This window comes from Daphnia pulicaria, chromosome 12 (genome assembly GCF_021234035.1).
Source record: "Daphnia pulicaria isolate SC F1-1A chromosome 12, SC_F0-13Bv2, whole genome shotgun sequence".
Taxonomy (NCBI): Eukaryota; Metazoa; Arthropoda; class Branchiopoda; order Diplostraca; family Daphniidae; genus Daphnia; species Daphnia pulicaria.
This window is the reverse complement of record NC_060924.1, coordinates 445107-469305: the sequence shown is the minus strand read 5'-3', so window position 1 is coordinate 469305 and position 24199 is coordinate 445107. Positions and strand designations below refer to the sequence as shown.

Sequence of the window (24199 nt, the reverse complement as noted above, 5' to 3'; positions counted from 1 at the left end):
ACGCCGCAGGGCTCATCCTTGAACCAATGGGCTAAATAGACCGGCGTCGACAAGTCCAAGTGCCAGTTGATGAGGCTGTTGGTGGCCCTCACGTGATTGAGTCTTATCAGATTTCATGATGTCGTGATTATATAAGTTCTATTACATTTGAATTTATGAAGCAAGGTTCCGTCCCTGTTCGTGACTGACTAGTCTAATATTTCCAAACGTTGAAATTCGGAATGCGGAATTCTCATGCAGACAGAGAAGACTGCTGCCACCTAGCAACCAACTTTTGAATCTCTTACCAGCGCTAGAGGATAAATAAAGTCGTGAACAAATAAAAAGGAAATGAAAAATGCCTTCCGGTCGATGTAATAATTTAGTGAATGACAATCAAGTACCGCTAATCTGTTTGATTGATCCCAACCAAATAAGCTTATAAGCGCCAAATGGACTCGATTCTGGCATTGTTCAATTTCTATTCGCGGAAAGATGATGTGATGGGTTTTGAATATTCCAACGAACTGACGGAGAAACTTGTTTGAATTAGATTTTCTGCTTTCTCAAGCATGAGAATGAGTTGGATGAAATGGATTATTCAATGCGTTCAAAACTCGGTAATGTATCACGGAATGATTATTTTGAGGATTTTGAGTACAGCTTTATAATTTATACCGTCTTGATAATTTCTGGATATTACAGTGGTTTTTTCGTACGTATGGCAGTCAGAGATTTTGGGCAGTTGCATCATTGTCAAACTTTCTTGACTCTAGTCAGAGCTATTATATTCTATATAGCTATCTAGTTGCTTCAATCCTCCTTCCTAAATCAGAGCTTTAGGGGACCCCTACGTTACTCTCGTAGCCTACATGTACGCATTTGATCATTAGCATGTCATTAGGATATCTGTTGAGAAAAGATTTGATGTAAAAAGATCAAACCCTTAAATATAATTGAGTCAGATCAACAATCCCCAGTCTATATTCTATACACCAATGCACTTCAATCAAGACCCATTCAAATATGTTAACTAGATTTATTTGAGGGACGTTAATGTATAGGCGGCCAGCCCTAATGACGGTATAGCATTTGACATAGTTGAGACTTGAGATCCACCGTCGACTAAATTATGTGTTTTCATATAAACTATGACAACAAACCCATAACTTATGAACATGGGCGGATGCATCACAGTTGGAAAAAATATGCCTGCTGGTCCAACTGTTACAAATGCGGTTGCATTTGAAATCCACCGACTATAATATAATTTGCATTTTTTAAATATATGACAAACCCATCACAAACGTGATGGGCGGATGGCTGGGAGACACAATTTCAAGCCCAACTATTCAACGGTTCCCATTTTAACTGTCGAAAAAGTAATGAATCATAAATAATAAGAGCTTCAATCTTGAGTTAACTCCAGACGACAGAAATGAGTAGTATTGAATATACAAAGCGATAACAACAGCTGAGCGTTATCCCTGGGCTCGGCCTGTTGTCTGTGATAAATGTTAAGACGTCTTCTCTACAGAATACACAAGTAATCCGACCCACACACATGTACAGTTATACATCAGGGCGTAGCCATAGCGAAGCTTACATTAAGACATTCTACTCGAGGCACTACATGAATAAAACATGGGGCCTATTATACCTGAGTCGCTCACAGTATTATAACTCATGCAACGCAAACATTTGGCTGTAGTACTCATCATTTCCGCTCAACATCTCAGCTAACAGCAGGTCACGATTATAACAAGGAAGATATCAATGCTAATACGGTCTGCTGAGATGATCATGAATCTTTAAAGATTTAAGGCTACTGCTGTCACAACAAACTCGTAAATATAAATTGACGGTTATTCAACATATGACATTGTTATTGGATGTTACCGAAAGCCAGTAACTTTGGAGCTACATGTTGATGGTTACATCACCCGGACAACTCTATACACACAAACGCACAGCAGATGCGGATATAGTTTGTAACAGTTGGATTATTAGGTCACGAGGGGACTGGATACCCATCAATGTTTCAATCAGCTGATCCGTTTTATAAGTACCGAAATTGATTAGTAAAAGGCACGTTCAGCTTATGGCAATCTGCACGGGAGAAGAAGATGTAATCCGCTCATCACGAATAGATTGGCATAATTCTTGTTTGTTCACGAAATGTTTACCGATCCATCCCGATCTCTAAATATTCAGGAAACAAAAGTTCACTTTTATATCAAAACCTTTTCGCATGTCTATATACCTTAGTGCAAGTCAAATTTAAAACACACGGGTGCAGCCAGAGATCGGCAGAGCGTCGCAAACACGACTAAAGTTAATTAAGCCTTTCGGTCGCAGGTTCGTACCCAGTTACACATATAGCTCCGTTCTGATCCCGAAAATGATTAATTAGCGTTCAGCCTATGAGCTGTGGAAATCAGTCAGTCCACTAATACGGTATTAACTTGGTAATTCGTTCAAAATGTCAAGTTTCGTAAACGCTGGGACCGGCTGGGACAATAATTTAGTACAGGTGTAAAGTATCTAGTTCACTACCTTACGAAATATTCCAATGACTTTAATAACAGTTATAAACTTTTACTTGGATTTCTTTCCTTATTATTTTTCCTATGGCCCGAAACGCGAAGTGGAAGTGATCAACGGCCTTGTGGAGAATTCAGCACGGCTTGTGACAATCCTACACGAACAAGTTATGAGATAAACTGAAAGCAAAAGGATCTAGGAAAGTCATCAAGTATATAGCCTAGCCACTTTCGTTTCTACAGTTTCAATCCAATATGAGTATAGAAAACAAATTCTGAGAAACAACAATCTCAGTGGGGCAGAAAGCAATCGACATAATTGTCGACTACACAATGTCCAAAAATAGCTAGGCCTATACAGTCCACCGAAAGAAGCCAATGCTGTAAAATCGTACATGCCTTTTTTCAATGGCGCCGACAATATATTGGTCTTCTTCCCTCTAGGCACGCCAATTGTTTCTTCAATGTTAAATCGTGTCAAAGTTTACACCAACAAATTCCGTTACATCCGATCACAATGCGGCCGCCAAGATAAAAGAGAAACAAAAGACAACGCAGGTGTTTGATCGGCTTATAGAAAACGGTGGCCATCTTGCCTCTAGGGGGAAGGGGTTGCTTTTCGCAGATGTTGACCTTGATAAACTGAGGGAGGCCATTTTTTGGAATTTTTTAATCGCCGCATAAAATCTAAAAGGTGGAAATTCCATTAATGTTCTTATTACGTGCTGGGGGATGCTGTTTTGGTTAATGATCCCAGATAAAATTATTGTACGTAGTTCATTGAGACCTAAATTGCAGTGTCGTATTCCTTCCGTCTAAAATCGGGAGAGGATCATGAATAAACAGTTTACTTCCGGATGAGAACCAACAAGTTTAATCACAAACATGAATTATTTCGTTCATTAAAAATGTCTGAGTGTCTGTCTGGCCATTTACGCTAGAAATAAAACATGTCTATTCGTGTTACATACATTTAAGTTTTGCAATTACGCCTTTCAGTATAGAGTGGCTACAGCAGAGAGCATACAATTTTATTTGAAATTGGGATAAAACGATACTACACGAGCAACAAGTTTTATTTGCTCTGCGGAAGGATCGAACGTGCCGGTAAATACAAGCAGAGTCTTTTATCGATGGATGGTTCGCTATAATTGTATATACACATTTACTGACCATCCATTCATTTATAGGCTGCAAATATATCTTTTCCTTTTTGCTGATGGTGGACTGTGGGATTGAAATGGAATAGAATATGGCAAGTATAATATAGACAACGCGTGGATGAGAAAGGCTATATAATAATGTGTGCTCAGTTGTACATCGTCTTGCTGGTGAATATTCCATCATGATATTGATTCTGACGTGAGTTATTCTGCCAAGTTGAGATGGTTATTGCAGGTATAATATTCAGGACTGCTATTCCATTTCCCATACATGCACTTGTGCCCGGGGGAGATGCCGTCCATATATATGTTGTATATGGGATTGGCGCATTACTCGGAAAAATGTTATTCCCAGCTGGACAGGTCGTGAACACCTCCGAGATATATACACGCAAGTCTTATCATTTCTATACAATGTTGCAAGAATGGATAGAGACGGACCAACTTGAAGATCGATAATATTTTATACTCTCCGAGACACCACCACACAACCGCGATATTATCCACGTGAAAGCAAACATTTGATCAAGTGTAGGGTTGTAATAGACGTTGTTTTTACAGCAGCAGGAACACTTTAGAAGTCTATCCAGACATCCCTGCTAGCAATTTTACGTCGCCAGGACGGACTGTGTGTGTCCTTTCCGGACGATGGGATATCCCATCGGTCCGTCCTGAGTCCGTACGCGGGACATCCAAATGTCGCGCCCAAGGATGTCCCACCGTGGACAGTCAATGGACGTCACCAAAGGACATAGTAGGGAAAGAAAATCTGGGGGATTGAAGAAAAGAAATTGGTACGGGTGAGTCGGGTCACCCATCCAACTACTTCTTTCACCGATGCTGCTGCATTTTTATTTCTTTGCCACGTCTTCATCTGATGTGGCATATTTCCTTATAAGATAGAAAAGCAAGCTTATCAGCTCGCCGCGAAGGGATAGTCGTAAGCCAGTTGAAAACTGTCTTAATTAACAAATTCAGGGCCTATTGTTAAGTCAGACTTATTCACAATTCAAACTTTTCTTAACAGACTTTTTGGTCTTAAAACGGGATTTTTCCGTCACAGTTCAATAACCTTGCAAGTTATTTACGTTTAGTTTGGTTAACTCATATTTTCCTATTTTTACACATAAAGTTCAATGATTAAATTTTAAACATCATTTAGTTTAATTACTGCAAAACTTAAATACATATCTGGTTATTGCGTCATGGTTGGGTCATCAAAGATTGCGTCATCACGGCGATGCTATGGACATCTGTTGGTGATTTATTTGGGCGGCATATATTCGTAATATTATTTTACTCATGTTTAACGATACACAACGAATATATTTCAATAAAAAATATTCGACGAAAAGGCTAAATTTTAAACTTAACACGTTTAGTAAATGACAAGCTAACACATGTAGTCGAAACTGGAATATAAACCTAAGGTGAAAAAGTTGTAGTCGCCACCACCAGATGTCACTAGTCGTTAAAAATTATTTTAGCAGTTTTTCATTAATTACAGGAGAACTAATTAAGTAAATGAAATAATTTTTGTTCTGGTCGCACCGCATATTTTTTTTCTAATTTTTAAGACCAAAAAGTCCGAAATCTGTCGTGAAACACCCGAGTTATGGAGCGTTACATACAGACAGACAGACAGACAGACAAAGTGACATGGCTTTTTTTTTTCTGCGTATGCGATTATTAGCTTCGCCCTTCGGGCTCGCAATTAATTGTACAATGAATAGAATAATAACCTAGTTCTTATATTTGCACTTAGTAATAAAGTTTTAGATTGAATTATTGCAACAATATTTTAAGGAGAGAATATTAAATATGGAATAAAGCGAAGATTTTATTTCAATTTAATATTTACAAAAATTAATGTATTTTTTATAATTACAAAGAAATCATATCGTAGATTTACAGATAATTAAGTTAAAATAATGTTTTATTACACCGCTCATCTCCAATATGATATTTATAGACTTTATCATGTATGGATTATATACGGTGGGAACTGGGAAGGTAGATGGATGTCAACAGGACATTCAATATTTATTGTCCTAAATGCGTCCAACTTTTCCATCCTTCGGACGTAAAAATTGGACGTCTATTTGACGACCAAAAAAAATTATCCTATGGATATCCCTAGTTGTTCCCAAAAGGGCAAGACGTCCCTTGGATGAAGGGACTAACATAGGATATCCTATGGATATCTTGTGCTAGCAGGGATTATAGATGCTGCTCATAACAGCAAAGTTCGTTCTGGGTTAAAAAGAGACGTATAAAGAATTCGTAAAAGAATTAAAAGACACTCTGAAAACTATAAATAGATCTCTCGTCTAGGATTTTAAAAATTTTATTGATCCTGGGAACAGGGAAAAAGATCAAACGATTTTGTTATTAGCTATTTGGGGCTTTGAATTATAAAACAGCCAGGGGAATAGAGTCTCCGTCGTAATGCACCCCTTTATATTAGTGATTTCACAACTTTTTTAACGAATGAAAGGAGACCTGATGGTGTATACGGAATTGAAAGTTAATTAGTACCCCATTGCTGCTGTCTCTATACAGCAATCAGAGTTATAAAAACACTTAAACCCAGAGGCGACGTAAGGTGTACGAAGGCATTCGGCATACATTAATTAGTGGGGTGATGACGCATCCAATTCCAAATGGCAGCAGATGGTCATGTCAGCAAATATTCGTTATGTCTATACATAATGAACATTTCAATCGACCTTTCCGAATAACTAGATGGAGAAATAAGTTGGATATTCACAGTTTCATGTAGTACAGATATAGAAGAACCGGAATGCGGATTATGTAATTGTTATAGACGTCGAAAAAAGTGCTGATAGAGATAGCTGAACTCCTCTGTGGGTGATTCGCGTATCAAGAAAAACGAAATTTCTTTTATTCCGATTGTTTGGTATAATTGGGTATAATCAGCCGAATAAAGCAGAGCGCATGATATTCATCGATTATTAGACGGCCGACATGAAACAGCCGACAACAAAAACCCGCACGGATATCGAACGAACACTGTATTATAAAGCAGGTTGCATCTTTTCTTCTATACCAAGAAAATACTAAAATAGAAACTACTAAAGAAAATTTACGGTTCCGCAATTGCTGATGCAAATGCTGACGTCACTGGGACTGTAAAGATGTTTACTAGCTATTGATTTTGTTGTAAAATAAGGCAAAACAATCCATCCACACATTGCAGCAGTGCTGACTTGGCACAAGAGGATTACTAGGCGAGAGAATAAGGAAATAGGGCAAACGACATGCACGACAAAGAATCAAAATAAATCAACTTTAATGAAATTGGAAAAAAAAGTTTGGTCTCCACGGAGCCCGTCATGTCGTCGGCTGTTTGCACGGTACGTGTTATATGTACACATTTGTATAAATGTCGCAAACAACAAGTTATGGAGGAACGTGCTGTTTTTACAAAATCGTGTTTAACTTTTCCAACCAAAAACAATCGGACTCACAAGTTGCGGGGCTGTGTAACAACTCGTGTATCGATCCAATAATTAAATTTCCGTTTGATGGCAGATGAAGCAGTCAGAACAATCCATATATAATAAAAGAACAAGCTTTTGTGGGAGGAGCCTGTGTCTGTCACGGATAATGTGTCAACACAGGCTCCTCCCCCAAAATGGAATCATGCCCAAACATGCCCGACACCAGATGTCGTCGCCGTGATGACGCAATCTTTGATGACGCAACAACCAGCATCATCACCAGATGTCTCGCCGTGATGACGAAATCTTCAAGTAAGATAGTCACTGGGCAGATTTCTCACGATAAAAACTATTACGGGCAGATGATTAAGCTACAGAAAAGCGAATAGCAAAACAGTAAGACTTTACGCTAGACCAAAGTTCCCCGGATTTGAACGGGGCTCAGGTTACTCGTAACTATATATATGTAAAGGAGAAATGTCCTTCTCTATTGCTGGGTCCGTCAATTTGCAGACTGGAGTAATAACCGTGACTATACGCAGAGAGTGGAATGGGTTCGCCGTTGGAATAATAATCATCGCCAACAATTATTATACAAACCAGAATGAGACAGCAGGCAACCAAATGTTACACATAAACATATAAGCTGATGCGGATGCACCCAACATTGTTAAACCAGTCGTGAAAATGTTGTCTCTATGCCGCTCAAATTACCTTTTGCCAATAGTCCATGTTGCTATACAGATGGGTGATCGACTGGCGGACATAATTTAAGCTTTAGCCGAAAAGTTAAGCCGACCTTTTGAATAGAAAAGCCACAAGTTTTAATAAGGGAATATAACGCGCTTATTTGGTATGAAAAGTTGTTGCTATACGAATTGTATAATAATCCCACAACAGTTACGATGAAAAATGTCGCCGTGTATTATAGATATTTTGACATGTATTAGAATAGAATATGGGAGCAATTTGACAATAAAGGCGCAGTGTGTTAAGTTACCGCAATCGGAGCAATCGTGATACACAATCCTGTAGGTATAGACATACGAGAAGATAATTTGATGAAGTAGGACACAGCATGAAGTAATGGTACAGATTTTATAGGACGTGGAAATTGTATGATCGTCAATAGTGTCCATCAATCAGAGAGCATATTAAATGTCAACAGTGTTGGCTATCTCTCGTATAGACATTAATTAAGTTGAGGAATCGATATTAGAGATTAAATAATTTCTATCTTGATCTATTTGGCTTGGCGGAATGATGCTGTGCCTTTTAGAGTAGTATTGATTCCACGTTCCGACCCAGATATATAGGTATATAGGGGGGAAATTGACGTTTCAATCTGATAGCTAAAAACAAGAAAGATGGTGGGAAAAAAAGTAATAATCAGAAAGCAACTCGCTAGATGTTGACTTATCCCCAAGTCAACTATAGCAGAGTCTTTCCGTTGCTTAGGACCAAAAGTTATATATATCCATCCGCTCGCGCATTGTCACTTTAGACTTTGTTGAGACTATGCTATGCAACAAGTCTGTCTCTTTTATATCCGGCGATTCGTAGAATGTGCCGGTATAACACCATCAGGAGACATTCACTTTTTGATACGACGCGTGGGCTGTTGATAAAATCAATCAGAAACGAAAAGATCCCAGTTGGATGGATGGATCCTATAACAGCAGAGTTTTCTTTTTTTTTTTAGAAGGACCTGGCGGATGAATTTGAAAACAAAAGAAACACTCTAAAGAACTCTGGGGAATATAATTTGAAACGTCAAAATGGTCTTGGCAGGAGACGGGAAAAATTGGGATGGATACATCAAAAATTCTTAAGTTCAACAGGACTTGCACATCGTCGCTGTTGAATAATAGAACATCGAGGTACAGTCCGGCGCAATGCCTTGGAAAATTCACGACTTCTTAGAACGTACAAAAGTGGACTGATGACGGAATGGAGCAGGAGCATTTCTCTGGCGTAGGGAATCAAAGAAAAAACCGTGGATACATCACATTGAATCGAGTCGAGTCCAATTTTGCAGATAATTAGAGCCAGGAAAACAAAAGCCAAAGGCAATGCGCAGACGATAAGTGAAGCCACTCCGCAGAACAAAGTCACCGAGGCTTCCAATTCCAGCCGGCAAATGGTTTTATCAGGTAAATGCACGAAATATTCGTCCGGTCTGGCCGAAGAGGAATTGGACGACACCAGGTAGTCCAGGGGCTGGTGAACATCTACCGGTCGATGAGCTTTGAATCTCAGATATTGGCGAGTGCGGATGTACACCTTGACTTGAGCGATAATGATGAAAATCACCGTCACGAAATGAGACAACATTATCCATTTCATAACGTCTGGATTGACTGTGCACGGTAACAGTTGGGCCCTACCCGTCCAGTAAGGACTCGTTAGAATAAACAACACCAGGAGCCACGAAGTGACCAGGCATCCGGCCACTCCGGCCACTGTCACGAATTTGCGATGTTTGATTGGGTTGCTGATGGCGAACCAGCGGTCGGCCGTGGCCAATAACAAACTCACCAATAGACTAGTGTAGGGATAACCGACTAGGAGACTGTAAATCTGACAGATAGTTTCGTTTGTTTGACCGACGGATGGGATCACAACGGTCCAATACTCGAAGGCGCCCATCACCAGAGTGGCGAAATGACAGGCGATGTTGCCCAGCCAAAAGGCGTTGCGCGGATTGTAAAGTTGGCGAGTTCTCAGAATGACAAAAACCACCAACAAGTGGATAGGCACTCCGGTGGTGATGGCTAACACGCGGAAGATGAACAACACTTGAGAATTGTACAGCGGATGCTCAAGTTGGAACTGACTGAACAATTCGTTTTTTAACTTAGTCGGTGGGATCCCGTCACAGTTTTTCAAAATGTCCACCGAGGCATTTGAAATTACGAGCTGTTGATGATGCTCCGACATATCTATACAAGCTAAAATATTTGTCTTCAAGGGTCGACCTCCTACTGATCCTTGTTCAACTTGGCCCAGGCATTTTTCTCACGCACGGAAGAAATCCTGGATATCGAGTGCGCAGACGCCAGTCTTACACAATAATTCAGAACCACTCTCTGGAAATTTTCGCACTGATAAATAACCCTCAATCTAATCTTGGACACAAGTGGATTGAGGATTCGCTTGCCATTGTGATCCTTCGCAAGAATTTTAGTCTGGCCTCCGGAGGATTCTATCTAATCAAGTGGAAAAGGATGAAAATAATTTATGATTCCGTCTAGCTTCGACAGGAATTGGTTACATCTTATCAGGCTTGATGATCACGTTGGCAGGTGTCCTAGCAACTATTTCCTTCAAAATCTTTTTCCTCTTTCAAATTTGGATTTTTTAAAAGAAAATATGCAACAGGCTAAAATATCCAATTATGTACTATACTTACTTTTCCTCCCAACAAAGAAGCACTGATTGATAAAAGATCTCCCAAGTTGGCCCCATCTTTTCTGACGTGAATCTCCTAATTGGCTAAACTTTCTTTTTGGGAAAAACGAGGGGGTCGATAATTTCAATCGATTGCTTACGCGGAAAGTTGTGTACATAAAAGACTGTTGATTGCTCTATTTAAGGTTCAATTAACAATGAAGACTGGACAGGAATGCATCAAGGATAAAGAAAGAGAAACACCCAACAACAAACAGAAACTAATTGGGGAATATATTCTACGCGCCGATGGCAGTATGACTTTTATTACTTGGTGTCTTCGGCGCTAAACATTCCCTAGAAAAACGAAAAGAAATGTTTTTATCAGTGATTATTGAATTATAAATAAAACCATACCTTGGCACGACGGAGAATGGAATCTTTTGACGCGTCGTAAGGATGATCTTTGGAAGGAATTTCGAGCACTGCTGGAATTGGTTCATTGTGGTTGTCAATCACGTGCCTGATCATCTCTGCTACCTGAATGATTAAGCGAGGAAGTGAGTAAACACGAAATCAATTCATCACATTCAAACTCACATTCTGGTTGATGAGAATGATGTCAATGTCATCCCTCTTGAGGAAGCGCTTGAAGCAGTCCTCCACTTCGCTGATGCTCGTATCTGTATCAAGCATAACAAGGAGAAAATATTACTTCATTCTCCCACCTCAAAATCTCAAGTTGTTTCGTACTCTTGTCTACCACCATAAAGTTGGGCTGCCTGTTTTTGTTCATCTCTCCAATACCACCCAAAAGGAATCCAACACAAGTGTCCTGCAATTAATAATTACTTTTAAAATTTGGAAACCGAGTGGAGTACAACAAAATCATTTGTAAAATATTTACCTCATCACCGATGACGGCTATAAGCCTTCCTTTCGCTGCAGCAATGGCCATTTTTGTGTAAAGTAAATTGAAAGAGAACTAAAGTGAATTGAGCTAAGAACTTCTCTTTCTAGTTTCTAGTCAAAAGGGAACTGTCACATGACTCGTGAAAAAAAAACACAACTTTCAATCGTGAATCGATTCTTTTTAACAATCGATAGCAGCAGAAGAAGCTACTCAACGCCACCTCGTGTAGATTGGCGGAAACTACATTTACATTCGTTTCGGCAACTACATATTTTAGGCAGAGAATTTGTTGGATTGGGTTCGGCAACCAATATTAAATAACAAATTTTTCGTAAACTGCTAATTAAAGGTACTGAAACTAAATCAAAATTGTAACAAGATTTTTTATCTTCTATGATTTAATTGTGTAAAAAAAAAATTACGTGACAAACAAAAGAATCGCCCAACGAATCCCGTCCTCTAGCTCTAGTAGTCCGCGCACTGACGAGTGCATTCAGAAAAAATCATGGCTGCTTCCGGTAAGGAAAAATTTCTCCTCGTGGCATTTTCTTGATATTTACTGTTTTAAGCTCGATAAAGAGACCGGTGATTTCGAATAATTGTTTTCCATAATTTCGTCTACGTCATGGAGTAATTTTTATTTTTGTGGTAACAATCGGATAAAGTGACGTTAGAAATCTTTCCGGTTAAATTCACATGTGGCACTTGTTCGCTTCTGATTTGTCGTGTATAGATTATTAAAAATGGTGCCTTGAATAATGATGTGAATTTTTAACTGTTGAATTTCAGCCAAAAAAGGGAAGAAATCCAAAGGAAAGGTCCTGTCATTGAATGAGTTCCTCTCTGACGACCATGGAGGTTCCAGGTCTGGAGAAGCTGTCGTCATGGCACCCTCCAAAACCAGTTGGGCTGATGAAATGGAAGATGGCAAGTCAAATATTTTGTTTTAATACACTGACATATTGAGTAACAATCATGTCATTTTTTGTTTTCTTTGCAGAGGCGATTTACAAGGAGAAGCTGTTGTTGCCCACAGCACCACGGGCAGCCAGGGGATCAGACATTGATGAATCTAGGATACCCAACAATGCACCTTACACAGCTTATATAGCCAATCTACCTTATGATATTGAAGTAGAGGATGTATCCAAGTTCTTCCATGGGCTTTCGGTAAGAAATTGCGCTTTCACAACAGCATTTTTTTTCTCTACTGATATTTCATGCACTTTTTATCTGGTTACTTAGGTGAAATCTGTCCGTCTGCCAAGAGAAGGTGGTGATGGTGGCAGACTGAGAGGCTTTGGTTATGCTGAATTTGAAACTAGGCAAGATTTAGTTGACGCCCTTACGATGAACGAATTGGTAATTTTGCAAATTTTTCTATTTGACCTTGTAGTGTTTTCATTTCCATTTGTCCTTGTTTTGCAGATGATTAAGAACCGCAAAATCCGAGTGGACATTGCTAGCGGCGCAGATGGTGATCAAGAACAGGGCGCTGGCGGTATGGGGCGAGGTCGTGGCCGTCCTGCTCGCAATGACGAGGAAAGGGAAGATCGTACCCCTTCCGATTGGCGTAATGCACCAAGGGAGGGTCCTCCTCCAGGCCAGGATCGCGGTGGTGGTGGTGGATTCAGGGGTGGTGACAGAGGAGGAGACAGGATGGAACGAGGTAAATTTGATTCACCAAATTTGATTTCCAAGCAATGCTTTCAATTATTCCGTTTGAAATTAGAACCTGCTGGCGAACGGTACTCTGCTTCATTCAATCCAAGGGATCGCCCACCCGGCTCAGCTCTTTCGTCCGAGAGAAGTTCTTTTGGTCCTAGGAGAGACGGTCCTTCTAGTTCGTTCGGTGGCGGCCGAGACGGTCCTCCAAGCTCAGGTTTTGGTGGTCGCGATCGCGATGGTCCTTCATCTTTTGGTGGACGTGACCGAGAAGGCTCGTCGTCGTTTGGAGGACGAGATAGAGAAGGTGGCTCATCTTTTGGTGGACGTGATAGAGACGGTCCGTCTTCATTCAGTCGCGGACGTGACGGCCCTTCTTCGTTTGGTCGAGACAGAGAAGGTGGCTCGTCGTTTGGACGTGACCGAGACGGTCCCTCCTCTTTTGGACGTGAGCGAGATGGTCCCTCGTCGTTCAACCGTGACGAAATGCAGCGAAGTGAACGTCCAAGCGCTGCTGGAGGTAAGTTGACACGTTCTCCCTTTTGGATTGGGATTGGATTGTTAATAAGATTTTTCATTTTGATTATTTAGAACCGACCAAGGAAAGACCAAAGTTATCTCTGAAACCCCGATCTGTCCCAATCGAAGAGGGTTCCGTTGCCGATGAACCAGCTGCTGCTGCTGCTGCTCCCATAATTGAACGGCCAGCTGCTGCTGCTGCCGCCACAGCTCCAGCGGCTCCGCCCAGCTCTGCATCCATTTTCGGTGCAGCCAGGCCGGTGGATACTGCGGCACGTGAACGCGCCATTGAAGAACGGCTCAAGGAGAAACAGATGAAAGAGCGGGAACCGCCTCTCCGTGGACGTGAAACTGATCGCCAAGAGTAAACTCATTCAAATGTTTTATTTGATTGCTTGGAACTTAATTTGTTTGTATTTTAATTTCAGTGATAGAAATCAACGCGATAATTCCCATGGCAGTGGTGGCCGTTCCTCTGAACGTCCCAGCGGAGGGCGCGGGCGCTCTAGCGAGGTGAGATTGAATTGAATTTCCCTTTTGCTTTTAGATTTGAAATTAGCACCTACAAATGAATTGGCTTGCATGAATTCCCTTTGCATGTATTAAGTCGTTGCATGGTGCTTAACATTAAAGAGTTGAGGGACAGACACCCAGACTAGTTGAATTTAAATTACTGTCGGGGTCGTATCTGCTTAAACAATTTTTGATCAAATTTTAATTGTATCAATATTTGTAAAATTTCACAGGGAGAGAAGACGGACGATCGACGAGACTATCGTAATGACGATCAAGACAATCGGCGTCCAGCACGTGATGGTCCTGGCTACTCTGGAGATTCACGACAGGCGCCCAAAGATGGAGACTATCGGCCGCCTCAAAGGTCGACCGCCAATCCCAATGAATACCGTCCGCCAGTGGGTGGTAGGGGGAGCAGCGGCGGAGGAAATGAATATCGTCCTCCCCGACCCAGTGGTGGAGCTGATCGTCGTGACGGAGATCGCCGTGATGGAGATCGTCGTGACGGAGATCGCGATTACAGAGGACCTGCTCCCGCCAGAGATGGCGACTATCGTCCACCTCGAGGCGATGAGTCCCGAAAAGAGAATGGATTATCTCGTGGCGGAGGTGGTGGCGGAGGAGCTGGAATTTACCGCGCTCCCTCTCGTGGAACTGGACCCAGCAATGAAAGGTCTTGTAACAAATGAATTGGGATTTAATTGTTCTTCAATGACTGACTGTTTTGTGCGTTTGGTCTTGTTTGTTTGTTTTTATTCGTTTCGATTGAAGGACGCGCAGTCGTGACGATCACAACGGAGACAGACGTCCAGCGGCGCCTGCTTCTTCTGCATCCAGCGCGGATGAAGCGACACGAGTTCGAAGATTGGAAGAGCCCAAAGCGCCCGTAAGTTTTCTCATCTTTGTCTTTTGTTTGACTGTTTGTTAACCTGAGCAATTTGTTTCCTTCAAGGTATTTGAGAATAGCAACAAGTTTGCCTTCCTACTGGCCGAGGATGAAGGTGCCGATGAATCAGACAGCCGAGATGAACAGTAAAGGGAGATGAAGCAAGGAAACCAATTTGAATGACTACAACAACAACAACAACGCGACACAACTAGAAATACCGACGCAATTTTTAACACTATTTTTGTAATTCTTCTTAAAATCTCCCCCAACATCCCCCTGCCACCACATCCCCCCCCCCCACTCCCCCTCTATTCTCTCAGACAAGACTCTTCTCTCTTCCGTCACTCACATGCAGGTCGATTTCTTCATTATTTTCTTGGAACACAATTTTTCGTGTGCGCTTTCCATTTGGTAGGAAGGAAATGGGGAAGTAACAAATTTTTTGATGAAACAAAATGGAATCTTTTTTATATTTTCACTGGATGGAGCAGAAAAGGCTATTGGCGAGTTACAAAGAGAGAAACAGAAGTAGATCATGCAAATCAATTTTTTCGTAAGGGGGGAGAGGAGGAATTTCTATATTTTTTTCTTTTCCTTTTTGTGTGTTGTTGACATTTTGCTCGAAAAAAAAAGAGGAAAAAGGGTCGTGTGAAAACGGTGAGTTGAGTTGTTTGTTTGTATGTTTTCTAAAAAATGAAGCGAATGAAGAAGACACTAAAAAAAGGAGAGAAAATTTTTTTGTTCAGTGTGAAAAAAAAAGAAAAACAAACAAGAAAAAAAAAGATACGAACTACTGTTGACGACGTGTTTCGAGATAAAATACAAAACACCAGCCATTCGAATGATATGATTGACCTTTTTAATTGTTTTGCTTATTTTAGTTGAGAAAGTGACATTCGAAATGTTTACATTTTGAATGAATCATGCTTACACTTTTCCAACGCCAATTTTTATTCAAACAGGTTGACGGAGATGGGCGGCTGATGATATACTTCAATTGTGGTAATTTGTTTCATTTTTTGAAGTTTTCAGAAATTAATACGATGATTAAAATGATAATTGTTTGCACTTACTTTACCAGATACTAACGAGAGGGTACAGTGTAGCATGCAGGTGCAGCAAAACATGTTGCCACTGCGTGCGATTTGTGTAATTAGGTGGGCATGTCGGTGTTGGCGGTTAATCGTGCAGCTGTAGCTGCTTCCGGATGGGATTCGAAAGCGCTCGTTGAACTGATAGGTGAGTTCCCATAATTTTTTTTTTTTTATTAATTGCAGTTGATGTTGGTACAGTCGCATATGTTTCTGCAAATGTTTCAGGAATTGCGGGGGCTTAGTCCGAGTCAACATTCTAGAGCTATAAAATCACTGGGATTTTGAACATGATTCTCACATCCTCTTGCACCTGTATTCGATCGTTCCAGCGGTAAGTAAAGTATTTTGACACAAATTTTGGTGAATAAGATGTAAACGAATTCAATGTTTTCACAGTTGAAATGCATTTTCAAACTCTTTTCTTTGTCGCCTTGGCCTGCGCTCTTTGCTGGGTGAACGCGGATGGTTCAGCTAGTCAACTTGATGAATCCGGAATAGAAATCCGCTGTAAGTTCAATTTAGTTTTCACTAAAGGTGCGACTTAATCATTCAACTTTGTAGCTGGAGACGAAGGAGTGACGGGCAATGATTTAGAGGATCGCGCATTCAACGCTTTCAGTCAGGAATGTCTGAAAGCTCATAATGACTATCGCAGCAAGCACGGAGTTCCACCGTTGGCTCTCGACCCGACGGTAAATTTGCGTCCCACTAAACCTGATGTATTAAAGGAATTCATTTATTTAAAAATACAGGTGACTGCTATAGCCGAAAATTGGGCGAAAACGTTGGCAGCTCGAAATAGTTTTTTCCATAGTGGGACCCAGGGCTATGGTGAAAATCTTTACGCCAGCTGGGGAACCCAAGTGACTGGCAAAATTCCGGTGGATTCCTTCTACGCAGAAATTAAAGATTACAACTTCAATGCTCCGGGTTTCTCCATGAAGACAGGTCAGTTGCAGCTGCAGTATCTTTTTAGAATATTAATTCAACTATTCATTTGTCATGGTGTTTCAGGCCACTTTACCCAAGTTGTGTGGAAATCTTCAAAGTTAATGGGTGTCGGTGTGGCGAAAGGAAGCAACGGTGTTACTTACGTCGTTGTCAATTATTACCCACCGGGTAATTATTATGGCCAATTCCCTGCCAATGTTCCACGACCACTCTAGTTTATTTACTACTAAATCAGAAGGGGCTAGAGGAGAATTTATTTTTATTTTTTCCTTCTCTGTTTTGTTAAAATTTTAATCGAAAGAGAAAGAAAATGGGGTTGTAGTTTTGGGTCGGGATAAAAATACATAACACTAGTCATTCGAATGATTATTTTGTAATTATTGTTGACTTTGCATGATGACTCTTGAATTGTATCTGTCACAGGGTTTATGAGAATTGCTAATCAAACAGGTTGCTGATGATGATGGACGGCTGATGACACTTTATTTGTGGTAATATGTAAAGTAAGCAATTTTTTTATTTTAAATAATTTAAGACTATTCAAATTTCAAATGCGTGCTCTTACTTTCCCTAAAAAAAAAAAACTAGTGAGTGTAGCGGATGCAGGAGAACATGTTGCCAAGCTGCGTGTCATTTATGTTGATTAGGTGAGTTTGGTGGTGTTGGTTGTTAGTCGTGCAGCTGTATCTCCCGGATATGGGCGTTGAAAGCGCTCGTCGATCTCAGGGGCCCAGTGCCTCTTAATTTTTAAGAATTCACCGCAATTGATGTTAATTTTCAGCCGCATATTTCCCAAAATGATTAAGGAGGCTGAATTATCTGGAGCTATAAAATGACAAGGATTTTGAATATTCATTTCCTCTTGCATTTGGATCCGAAACGGTGAAATCAAGTAGAAAATAATTCAAACATTTATTAGTGGAAATGCATTTTCAAAGTCTTTTCTTGGTCGCTATGACCTGCTCTCTTTGCTGGGTGAATGCGGATGATGGTTCAACTAGTCCACTCATTCAACTTGACGAATCCGGAATGGATAGCTCCTGTAAGTTTAATTTAGTTTTCACTAAAGTTGTGGACTAATTCTTTTTTAAATTTTTAGCTGAATACGAGGAACCAATGGGTCATGATTTAGAGGATCGCTCAGTCAATTCTTTCTATCTGCAATGTCTCAAAGCTCATAACAAATATCGCCGGAGGCACGGTGTTCCGTCGTTGGTTCTCGATCGGAACGTAAACTCGCGTCCCATTATTACATGCTGGTTGAAATGTATTTGACGGTTATTTATTTTCAAAAACAGTTGAATGCCAAAGCAAGAAGGTGGGCCAAAACGATGGCATCTCGAAATAGTTTATTCCATAGTGGGATCAAGGGTTACGGTGAAAACCTTTACGCCAGCTGGGGAACGCAAGTGACTGGCAGAAATCTGGTGGATTCCTTCTACAAAGAAATTAAATATTACAACTATAATGCCCCGGGTTTCTCCAAGAAGACAGGTCAGTTGCAGCAGTATCTTTTTAGAATATTAATTCATGATTAATTCATTTGTCTCATGGGGTTTCAGGCCACTTTACCCAAGTTGTGTGGAAATCTTCAAAGGCAATGGGCGTTGGTGTGGCAAAAGGAAGCGACGGTGGTACTTACGTCGTACTTGTCGCTGTTTTATACTACCCGCAGGGTAACTATCAAGGCCAATTCCGTGCCAATGTTCCACGACCACGGTACTAAATCAGTACCGGTGAAATGTATAAGTGAATGGAATATTTTGGGATAGGGATCGAGGGGTATGCTGGTTGAATGCTGTAATTGAATAGTTATGGATATAATAAAGTCAAGCCATTGAATTGGTCCGGTAAAATAATTTCAACAACTAAAGGACTTGAGTTGTCGAGCCAATTTATACATGTTAAATTCTCTCTACAGAGCATATAAACACGTAAAATGAATCGAATAAGTTAAAATAATTATTAAAAAAGATAAAACAGGAATTGAACCGACAGCACTTGCACTTGAAAATATTTGCTGATTAGTGTCGATTTTAAACCCAGTAGACTTTGGTATCGTCTCTTGTTTAAGTTGCTGGTCAAGTGGCCGTGAACTGTCCTCTACTAAAAATGTTGAAATTCAATATCAATTATTAATTACTGATGATGATTAGTTCATTTTTATACTATGAGATTCTTTGTGGTGATGCTTATGTTTCTTTTTATTGGCGTTATGGATGCTGCTCTTGCTATGTCCATTTAAAATCGACTCATTACCTATAATAAAATATTTAGTTGTGAGTTGTGACAAATGGAAAGTTAATATTAAGTTAATTACCAGCCCGAAAGACACCTTCATCTTTGTTGATCATATTGCTGCTAGAATGTGGGATGCTGACAGTTGGGTGGATAACATCCGGCGTTTGGATTATTGTTGTTTCTTCTATATTTCCTGTTTCATAGTTTTTAATTATCAGGTGAATTAGATTAAATTAAATAATATGCAATTGAACCATAGAATGCAATCGAGGCTTCCGCTTGACCCAGGAAATTAACGGCAACGCAAATGTAGGAATTCCTGATATCTTCCGGTTGGATGTCGTGGATCGTCAGCGTAGTGTTTGTCTTGTAGTTGCTGGGACTATTTAGTCTGACATCTTTAACACTGTATTTCGTGCTATAATTCAAATCTTTTTTTAAGTAACATATACCAACAAGAGAACGTGAAATTCTACCTGGGTAAGATAGCCGTGATTGAATTATTGCGGTCCCGTTTCATCCATTGATTGAGACTGGGCGGATGGGACTCTATTTGGCAAGTCAGACGGATTTCGATGCCCAGCACTCCGTCCGCAATTTTATTGGTTGTGGTCGTCACTAGTGGGGCAACTTAACGAAATAAAATGATCAGATATTCATTGAAAGTGATAGAATAATATGGGTCATATATCTTTTATACAATTGACATTTAGGACGACCCGTTTGCTGACGATTGGTGGAACGTCGTTGGATGCAATGCACAAATAAATGTCCATCATTCGGCGGGTCACTCCGTAAAGTCGCAGTTTCTCTCCTCTTTCATCGTCCACTGTATAAACAACCCATTGTCAATCTGGATCAATGTCAAAAGGATAACATAACAGTTTAATACCTTTATTAACTCTCCCGCGATGCCAATAACTAGAGATGAAACTAGTTGCATTCCATTGGGGGTTGATAGGGCTCATATTATGTCCATCCTCACGACGCCAGACGATCCTGGGAGAGGGTTTTCCCGTGGCCTTGCATACCAGTGTCACGTTATCAAATTCATTGACCGATACGTCGCCCGTACTCTCATCAACGATGTTTGGAGGCACCTGAACTTGGATGCAACCCACTTGTTTCATCATCACGAAGGTATTGATCTATATTGTGAATGGGAAACAAAATTGATTAAATATTCAGCAGCGATTTGTTAAATGGACAACAATGCTTCATTTTTTTTGTTAATGTCTGCGTGGACTGAACAGATATCATCAACAAATTAATACATGCATGACAACGGGAATAGGTAGGGAAAGGTCTTGTTGACATTTGCATTAAAAATTGCTTTGTGCACAGACGAAAGGACACAAAGTGTCAAAGTCATGGATGAAATGCAGTATATACCTGACACACGTAGCATCCTTCATCAGATTCCTTGACTTTCCGAATGTGCAAGACGTTCCACGTTCGTGATTGGTGGGATGAGCCGACAGAGACGCGTGTCGTCACAGCAACGCGTGGGTTGTGAGTCACGACACGACGGTGGAGACTCAAAATCGTTTCATCTTCAGCCCTCAGCCAGCCTACCTGTTTTGATTTAGTTATTTTTCTAAAAATGAATTTTTAACTTTGATCTGTCAGCCCGCTGTCAGCTGACAGATGGTGACAGCTGAGCTTTTGAACAGTTGCCATATTTCGCATAATAATTAATAAGAGCAGTCGTTCGTGATGAAGTCTCTCGTGACATTTCAAAAGATATTAAATATTAATAGAGAATTAGAAAGTGAAAGGTGACAGCCCGGAATATCCAAATCAATCAATATAAAGTTTCTTTGAGCCCAACCAGCGGAATGATCAATTTTACAGAAACACAACATTTCACGGGGTTTGAATAATTTCGTACGTCTCGCCACAATCGATTGACATTTTCTTACTTTGTATTCCGCCAAGTTATCGACGACGCAAGATAAGACAACCTCACGGCCCAGCGTCACGGTGACGTTGCGGATCAATTCCGCGAACTGCGGCTCACCTGCCGTGCGGAGGAAACGTATTTAATTTAGTGCAATTAAAAGCCATAACAATCTGGCGGCCTGTACTACCTGATGCTTTATTATTGACCACTAAAACGAAGATTGTGATTGACTGAACAAATTGGTGAATGTATTTCATCGTGATCAATTTCAACACCTGTTGCTAAAATGTTGCCCACATCACACGCAAATGTCACGTCACTTTTACGCCGACTTTGTCATCCTAACAAGTTATTTCTTTTTCAGGATGTTATTCTCAACTCACTTTTACTATACACTCACGTTGTGTTATTAATGGAACTTTTGGGGTTGGTGGGGGTGCGACCGGATCGACGGCCGACTGAATTTCAACTGTCGGGCGGCCATCAACCACACAGCAATTTCTAGAGTCTCAACTTTCAAAAGGGTCTAATAGCATCTTTTAAAAGGGCAACTTGATATGTCATTCAAGTCGGTTGATATTATTGGTAATAATTCATCACGTGATCAATTTGATTGATTTTTTATTTATAAATGATTACAAATGTTATTCTCGGTGTGACGTAATAACGGCCTACCAAAAAATGTATTAAAGGTCGGCAATTTAATCATTTGTGTGGCCAGCTTGTTAACATGTACAATCGTGCGTGTCGTAAACATCGTTCATTATCCGGATAGAATTTCCCCATCACATCCGGTTGACCCGAATGTTTTGTTGTGTTCACGGCCTATCATATTATTGACAATACAAACAACAACCCTCGTCTATCATCATGTATAGTCGCAGCGCACGTCATGCAATTGAGAGCACCTCCTCCCTTTATACTGTGTCATACCGAAATGCAACAGTGCGGTGGATCCGACCCACGCAACGACCTTTACATCCATATTACAAATGCCATCGGATACGGGTTCGTCTATTTGATATTTAAAAAAAATAAAAAATAAATAAATGTACTTTGACGGGCGCGTTATGAACGGGAAAAGATGTTTTATTCCGCCGCCAAGTTTGAATGTTCACCTTTTTTTCTTTTGTTTGTTTCATCCGCTGGATGCGGCTGCTGTTTGACTCGTCATCCTCTGAAATTGAACTTGTCTGACTGTGTTAAAACTTTTCAACGGCGAGTTAAGGGCGGATTCCCATTTCCGCGCTGTCGTTGCTGCTGCGCCTATTGTGACGTTTCTCCCCCCCATCCATCGAACGGGAAAGTTCGTTACCCTGTGCATTTTCCTTCCGGCGCGTGTCGTCTCTTATTCCGTTTCTCTATTTACATTCATTTAAGTTTATAATCTTTTCTTGATTTAAAGGGGAAAAGTGAGATAATAATAAGTTGGTATAGGATCAATTTGGTACAAAAAAAAAAAAAAATGAAAACAAAATTCATTTCAATGCCAGTCGGCCATTTTCCCTTTTTGTTTCCTCGCTTGTGATTGGGTGGCGTCATTTTGTAAAAACAAATTTGCGTGCCCTTCCCAACAAGTTTCGCCTTTGAACAAAAATGGAAAATCTCGATAAGTTCAGCCATGTTTTTATCTCAGTGTCGAGATGGACTCAAGTGACGGAGGATTTTTATTATCAGGATCATCTCATATCCCAGTCGTAATAATAACTTAATTCCATCACAAACTCAAATCCTCCTGGCAGTTTAACGACTGTATTTTTCACTACATTATCTTTTATTATTCAAGTATTTTAAGACCGTTAATTCATGGCAAGTTTCGTCTGATTTGGCACACGGTTGAATTGTTATTTAAGTCAGGTGAGACATTGCCCCGACTCGTTTGCATATGCGTCACCGTATTTTCGTTCGTGCAACAACATGTGGCTGCCAGGGATAAAACACACAGATGTCCTAGACAACTGCTGTTTCTAGCCTATAATACTATCCCCGCCGTAATGACACTTTCACAACTATGTCTGTTGATCATCGTTTTATTAACTGAAACGGCCAGCATTACTCTGAATCATCACAGCCGTCTACTATTGACTGGCGACTCAGTATAGCGTCGTATTCATTCGGTTACCAAAAGTTGAACAGAGTGGAACTATACACAGCAACTTATTTAGTTTTTAATCATGTTGTTGAACTTGAGTTTGGTGAGATTTCGTATACTAGCCCTTTTTAAAATTATCATATGCTAATTATATGCATTCAACAGGTGTTGCTGTTGTCTACTTGCTTGGTTGTCGCCCAGGAAACCATCACCCAAAGTATCCCATTTCTTAAAAATTACGACTGAAACTTAGTCTAAATTAATTTAATTTCCACAGGTAATCGGCCGGATTATTGTTCTTTGCCTCCAATGATGGCGGGCGAGAAGAAATGCAAGTCATACATCCCGAAATGGACGTTCAATGAAACGCAAGCGACTTGCGTCTCTTACGTTTACGGTGGATGCAACGGCACCAAGAATCTTTTCGACACGGAAGGAGAATGTCAAGCCACTTGCCGTTCTCCCGTCGTTCCGCAGAGGAAACAGGCGGATGCGTCAGCTCCGCCGACTTCCGCCAGCGGCCCATCCGTCCATCCGCATCAGTATCTCCTGGCCGTTATCAATTGCCTTTATTCGTTTTTCTTTCTACTAACCCGATATTTTTAATTGGCAAATTAAGCTGTTGAATGATTTTAACTGGATTATAATAGCTGCTGCGGGAGAGAATAAACATTTTAGATAATCAATTCTAAAGTCGAATTCTTGTCGCGACTATTTTTCGATTGCAGCGGGAAAATTGAGACGGTAATACACAGGTTTTATTGGACCTAACCTTATTTTGATCCGATGGAGATATACAGTGTGTTCTTGTTTTTACTAGCTTTTTTAGGATTTGATTGGATATGATTTGGACACATTAAGTAAAGTGGATTAACCG

General features: G+C 40.4%; 7 protein-coding genes across 10 annotated transcripts; 4 read left to right on the top strand and 3 right to left on the bottom strand.

Moving 5' to 3' along the window:
- Positions 1 to 8967: 8967 nt before the first annotated feature.
- Positions 8968 to 10089, bottom strand: LOC124316716 (trace amine-associated receptor 7a-like). The gene has a single exon (XM_046782662.1). The coding sequence runs from the start codon at positions 10087 to 10089 to the stop codon at positions 8968 to 8970; it is 1122 nt and encodes a 373-aa protein (XP_046638618.1).
- A 633-nt stretch (positions 10090 to 10722) lies between these two features.
- LOC124316592 (V-type proton ATPase subunit F-like) lies at positions 10723 to 11612 on the bottom strand. The gene is made up of 5 exons (XM_046782611.1): positions 11447 to 11612; positions 11293 to 11374; positions 11140 to 11222; positions 10957 to 11079; positions 10723 to 10896 (listed from the first exon to the last, which is right to left on the bottom strand). Exons 1-5 carry the CDS (start codon positions 11495 to 11497, stop codon positions 10867 to 10869), a joined length of 369 nt encoding a protein of 122 aa, XP_046638567.1. The 5' UTR covers positions 11498 to 11612; the 3' UTR covers positions 10723 to 10866.
- Positions 11613 to 11875: 263 nt separating this feature from the next.
- LOC124316178 (eukaryotic translation initiation factor 4B-like) lies at positions 11876 to 15886 on the top strand. 3 transcript variants are annotated; one of them, XM_046781975.1, is made up of 12 exons: positions 11876 to 11970; positions 12242 to 12379; positions 12453 to 12622; positions 12698 to 12814; positions 12881 to 13121; positions 13185 to 13637; positions 13709 to 14000; positions 14065 to 14149; positions 14383 to 14608; positions 14648 to 14825; positions 14924 to 15038; positions 15105 to 15886. In XM_046781975.1, the coding sequence occupies exons 1-12, from the start codon at positions 11958 to 11960 to the stop codon at positions 15186 to 15188; spliced, it is 2112 nt and encodes a 703-aa protein (XP_046637931.1). In that variant the 5' UTR covers positions 11876 to 11957; the 3' UTR covers positions 15189 to 15886. The 3 variants fall into 3 exon arrangements, with proteins under 3 accessions (XP_046637931.1, XP_046637930.1, XP_046637929.1); XM_046781974.1 differs by having other exon boundaries at positions 14383 to 14825; positions 14933 to 15038; XM_046781973.1 differs by having other exon boundaries at positions 14383 to 14825.
- A 63-nt stretch (positions 15887 to 15949) lies between these two features.
- LOC124316551 (Golgi-associated plant pathogenesis-related protein 1-like) lies at positions 15950 to 17468 on the top strand. The gene is made up of 7 exons (XM_046782559.1): positions 15950 to 16043; positions 16123 to 16280; positions 16361 to 16466; positions 16532 to 16642; positions 16697 to 16827; positions 16888 to 17083; positions 17150 to 17468. Exons 4-7 carry the CDS (start codon positions 16537 to 16539, stop codon positions 17299 to 17301), a joined length of 585 nt encoding a protein of 194 aa, XP_046638515.1. The 5' UTR covers positions 15950 to 16043; positions 16123 to 16280; positions 16361 to 16466; positions 16532 to 16536; the 3' UTR covers positions 17302 to 17468.
- A 225-nt stretch (positions 17469 to 17693) lies between these two features.
- On the top strand, positions 17694 to 18942 carry LOC124316547 (Golgi-associated plant pathogenesis-related protein 1-like). The gene is made up of 5 exons (XM_046782551.1): positions 17694 to 17968; positions 18006 to 18128; positions 18186 to 18316; positions 18385 to 18580; positions 18649 to 18942. The coding sequence occupies exons 2-5, from the start codon at positions 18011 to 18013 to the stop codon at positions 18810 to 18812; spliced, it is 609 nt and encodes a 202-aa protein (XP_046638507.1). The 5' UTR covers positions 17694 to 17968; positions 18006 to 18010; the 3' UTR covers positions 18813 to 18942.
- A 21-nt stretch (positions 18943 to 18963) lies between these two features.
- LOC124316275 (opioid-binding protein/cell adhesion molecule homolog) lies at positions 18964 to 21670 on the bottom strand. The gene is made up of 10 exons (XM_046782120.1): positions 21418 to 21670; positions 21250 to 21347; positions 20720 to 20902; positions 20220 to 20475; positions 20028 to 20156; positions 19804 to 19957; positions 19582 to 19745; positions 19407 to 19520; positions 19256 to 19345; positions 18964 to 19192 (listed from the first exon to the last, which is right to left on the bottom strand). Exons 1-10 carry the CDS (start codon positions 21485 to 21487, stop codon positions 19002 to 19004), a joined length of 1449 nt encoding a protein of 482 aa, XP_046638076.1. The 5' UTR covers positions 21488 to 21670; the 3' UTR covers positions 18964 to 19001.
- Positions 21671 to 22885: 1215 nt separating this feature from the next.
- On the top strand, positions 22886 to 24008 carry LOC124316582 (kunitz-type serine protease inhibitor textilinin-3-like). Of its 2 annotated transcripts, none has more exons than XM_046782601.1 (4): positions 22886 to 23015; positions 23084 to 23425; positions 23488 to 23539; positions 23600 to 24008. In XM_046782601.1, the coding sequence occupies exons 2-4, from the start codon at positions 23405 to 23407 to the stop codon at positions 23926 to 23928; spliced, it is 402 nt and encodes a 133-aa protein (XP_046638557.1). In that variant the 5' UTR covers positions 22886 to 23015; positions 23084 to 23404; the 3' UTR covers positions 23929 to 24008. The 2 variants fall into 2 exon arrangements, 1 of the variants encoding a protein (XP_046638557.1); XR_006911842.1 differs by having other exon boundaries at positions 22913 to 22927; positions 23017 to 23425.
- The last annotated feature ends 191 nt before the right edge of the window (positions 24009 to 24199 follow it).

What these genes read in the sequence shown, in the direction of transcription:
- LOC124316592 (XM_046782611.1), bottom strand. Translation starts at nt 11,497, where the DNA reads ATGGCCATTGCTGCAGCGAAAGGAAGGCTTATAGCCGTCATCGGTGAT. An exon ending in CTTTATGGTGGTAGACAAGA is followed by an intron (nt 11,223 to 11,292) that starts GTACGAAACAAC and finishes TGCTTGATACAG; the next exon opens with ATACGAGCATCAGCGAAGTG. An exon ending in CCATTCTCCGTCGTGCCAAG is followed by an intron (nt 10,897 to 10,956) that starts GTATGGTTTTAT and finishes TCGTTTTTCTAG; the next exon opens with GGAATGTTTAGCGCCGAAGA.
- LOC124316551 (XM_046782559.1), top strand. Translation starts at nt 16,537, where the DNA reads ATGCATTTTCAAACTCTTTTCTTTGTCGCCTTGGCCTGCGCTCTTTGC. An exon ending in CGTTGGCTCTCGACCCGACG is followed by an intron (nt 16,828 to 16,887) that starts GTAAATTTGCGT and finishes TTAAAAATACAG; the next exon opens with GTGACTGCTATAGCCGAAAA. An exon ending in GGGTTTCTCCATGAAGACAG is followed by an intron (nt 17,084 to 17,149) that starts GTCAGTTGCAGC and finishes ATGGTGTTTCAG; the next exon opens with GCCACTTTACCCAAGTTGTG.
- LOC124316716 (XM_046782662.1), bottom strand. Translation starts at nt 10,089, where the DNA reads ATGTCGGAGCATCATCAACAGCTCGTAATTTCAAATGCCTCGGTGGAC.
- LOC124316178 (XM_046781973.1), top strand. An exon ending in CCCTTACGATGAACGAATTG is followed by an intron (nt 12,815 to 12,880) that starts GTAATTTTGCAA and finishes CTTGTTTTGCAG; the next exon opens with ATGATTAAGAACCGCAAAAT. An exon ending in AGGAGACAGGATGGAACGAG is followed by an intron (nt 13,122 to 13,184) that starts GTAAATTTGATT and finishes GTTTGAAATTAG; the next exon opens with AACCTGCTGGCGAACGGTAC.
- LOC124316275 (XM_046782120.1), bottom strand. Translation starts at nt 21,487, where the DNA reads ATGAAATACATTCACCAATTTGTTCAGTCAATCACAATCTTCGTTTTA. An exon ending in GGTCAATAATAAAGCATCAG is followed by an intron (nt 21,348 to 21,417) that starts GTAGTACAGGCC and finishes TCCGCACGGCAG; the next exon opens with GTGAGCCGCAGTTCGCGGAA. An exon ending in ATAACTTGGCGGAATACAAA is followed by an intron (nt 20,903 to 21,249) that starts GTAAGAAAATGT and finishes AAATCAAAACAG; the next exon opens with GTAGGCTGGCTGAGGGCTGA.
- LOC124316547 (XM_046782551.1), top strand. Translation starts at nt 18,011, where the DNA reads ATGCATTTTCAAAGTCTTTTCTTGGTCGCTATGACCTGCTCTCTTTGC. An exon ending in CGTTGGTTCTCGATCGGAAC is followed by an intron (nt 18,317 to 18,384) that starts GTAAACTCGCGT and finishes TTTCAAAAACAG; the next exon opens with TTGAATGCCAAAGCAAGAAG. An exon ending in GGGTTTCTCCAAGAAGACAG is followed by an intron (nt 18,581 to 18,648) that starts GTCAGTTGCAGC and finishes ATGGGGTTTCAG; the next exon opens with GCCACTTTACCCAAGTTGTG.
- LOC124316582 (XM_046782601.1), top strand. Translation starts at nt 23,405, where the DNA reads ATGTTGTTGAACTTGAGTTTG. An exon ending in TGTTGTTGAACTTGAGTTTG is followed by an intron (nt 23,426 to 23,487) that starts GTGAGATTTCGT and finishes TGCATTCAACAG; the next exon opens with GTGTTGCTGTTGTCTACTTG. An exon ending in CCAGGAAACCATCACCCAAA is followed by an intron (nt 23,540 to 23,599) that starts GTATCCCATTTC and finishes TAATTTCCACAG; the next exon opens with GTAATCGGCCGGATTATTGT.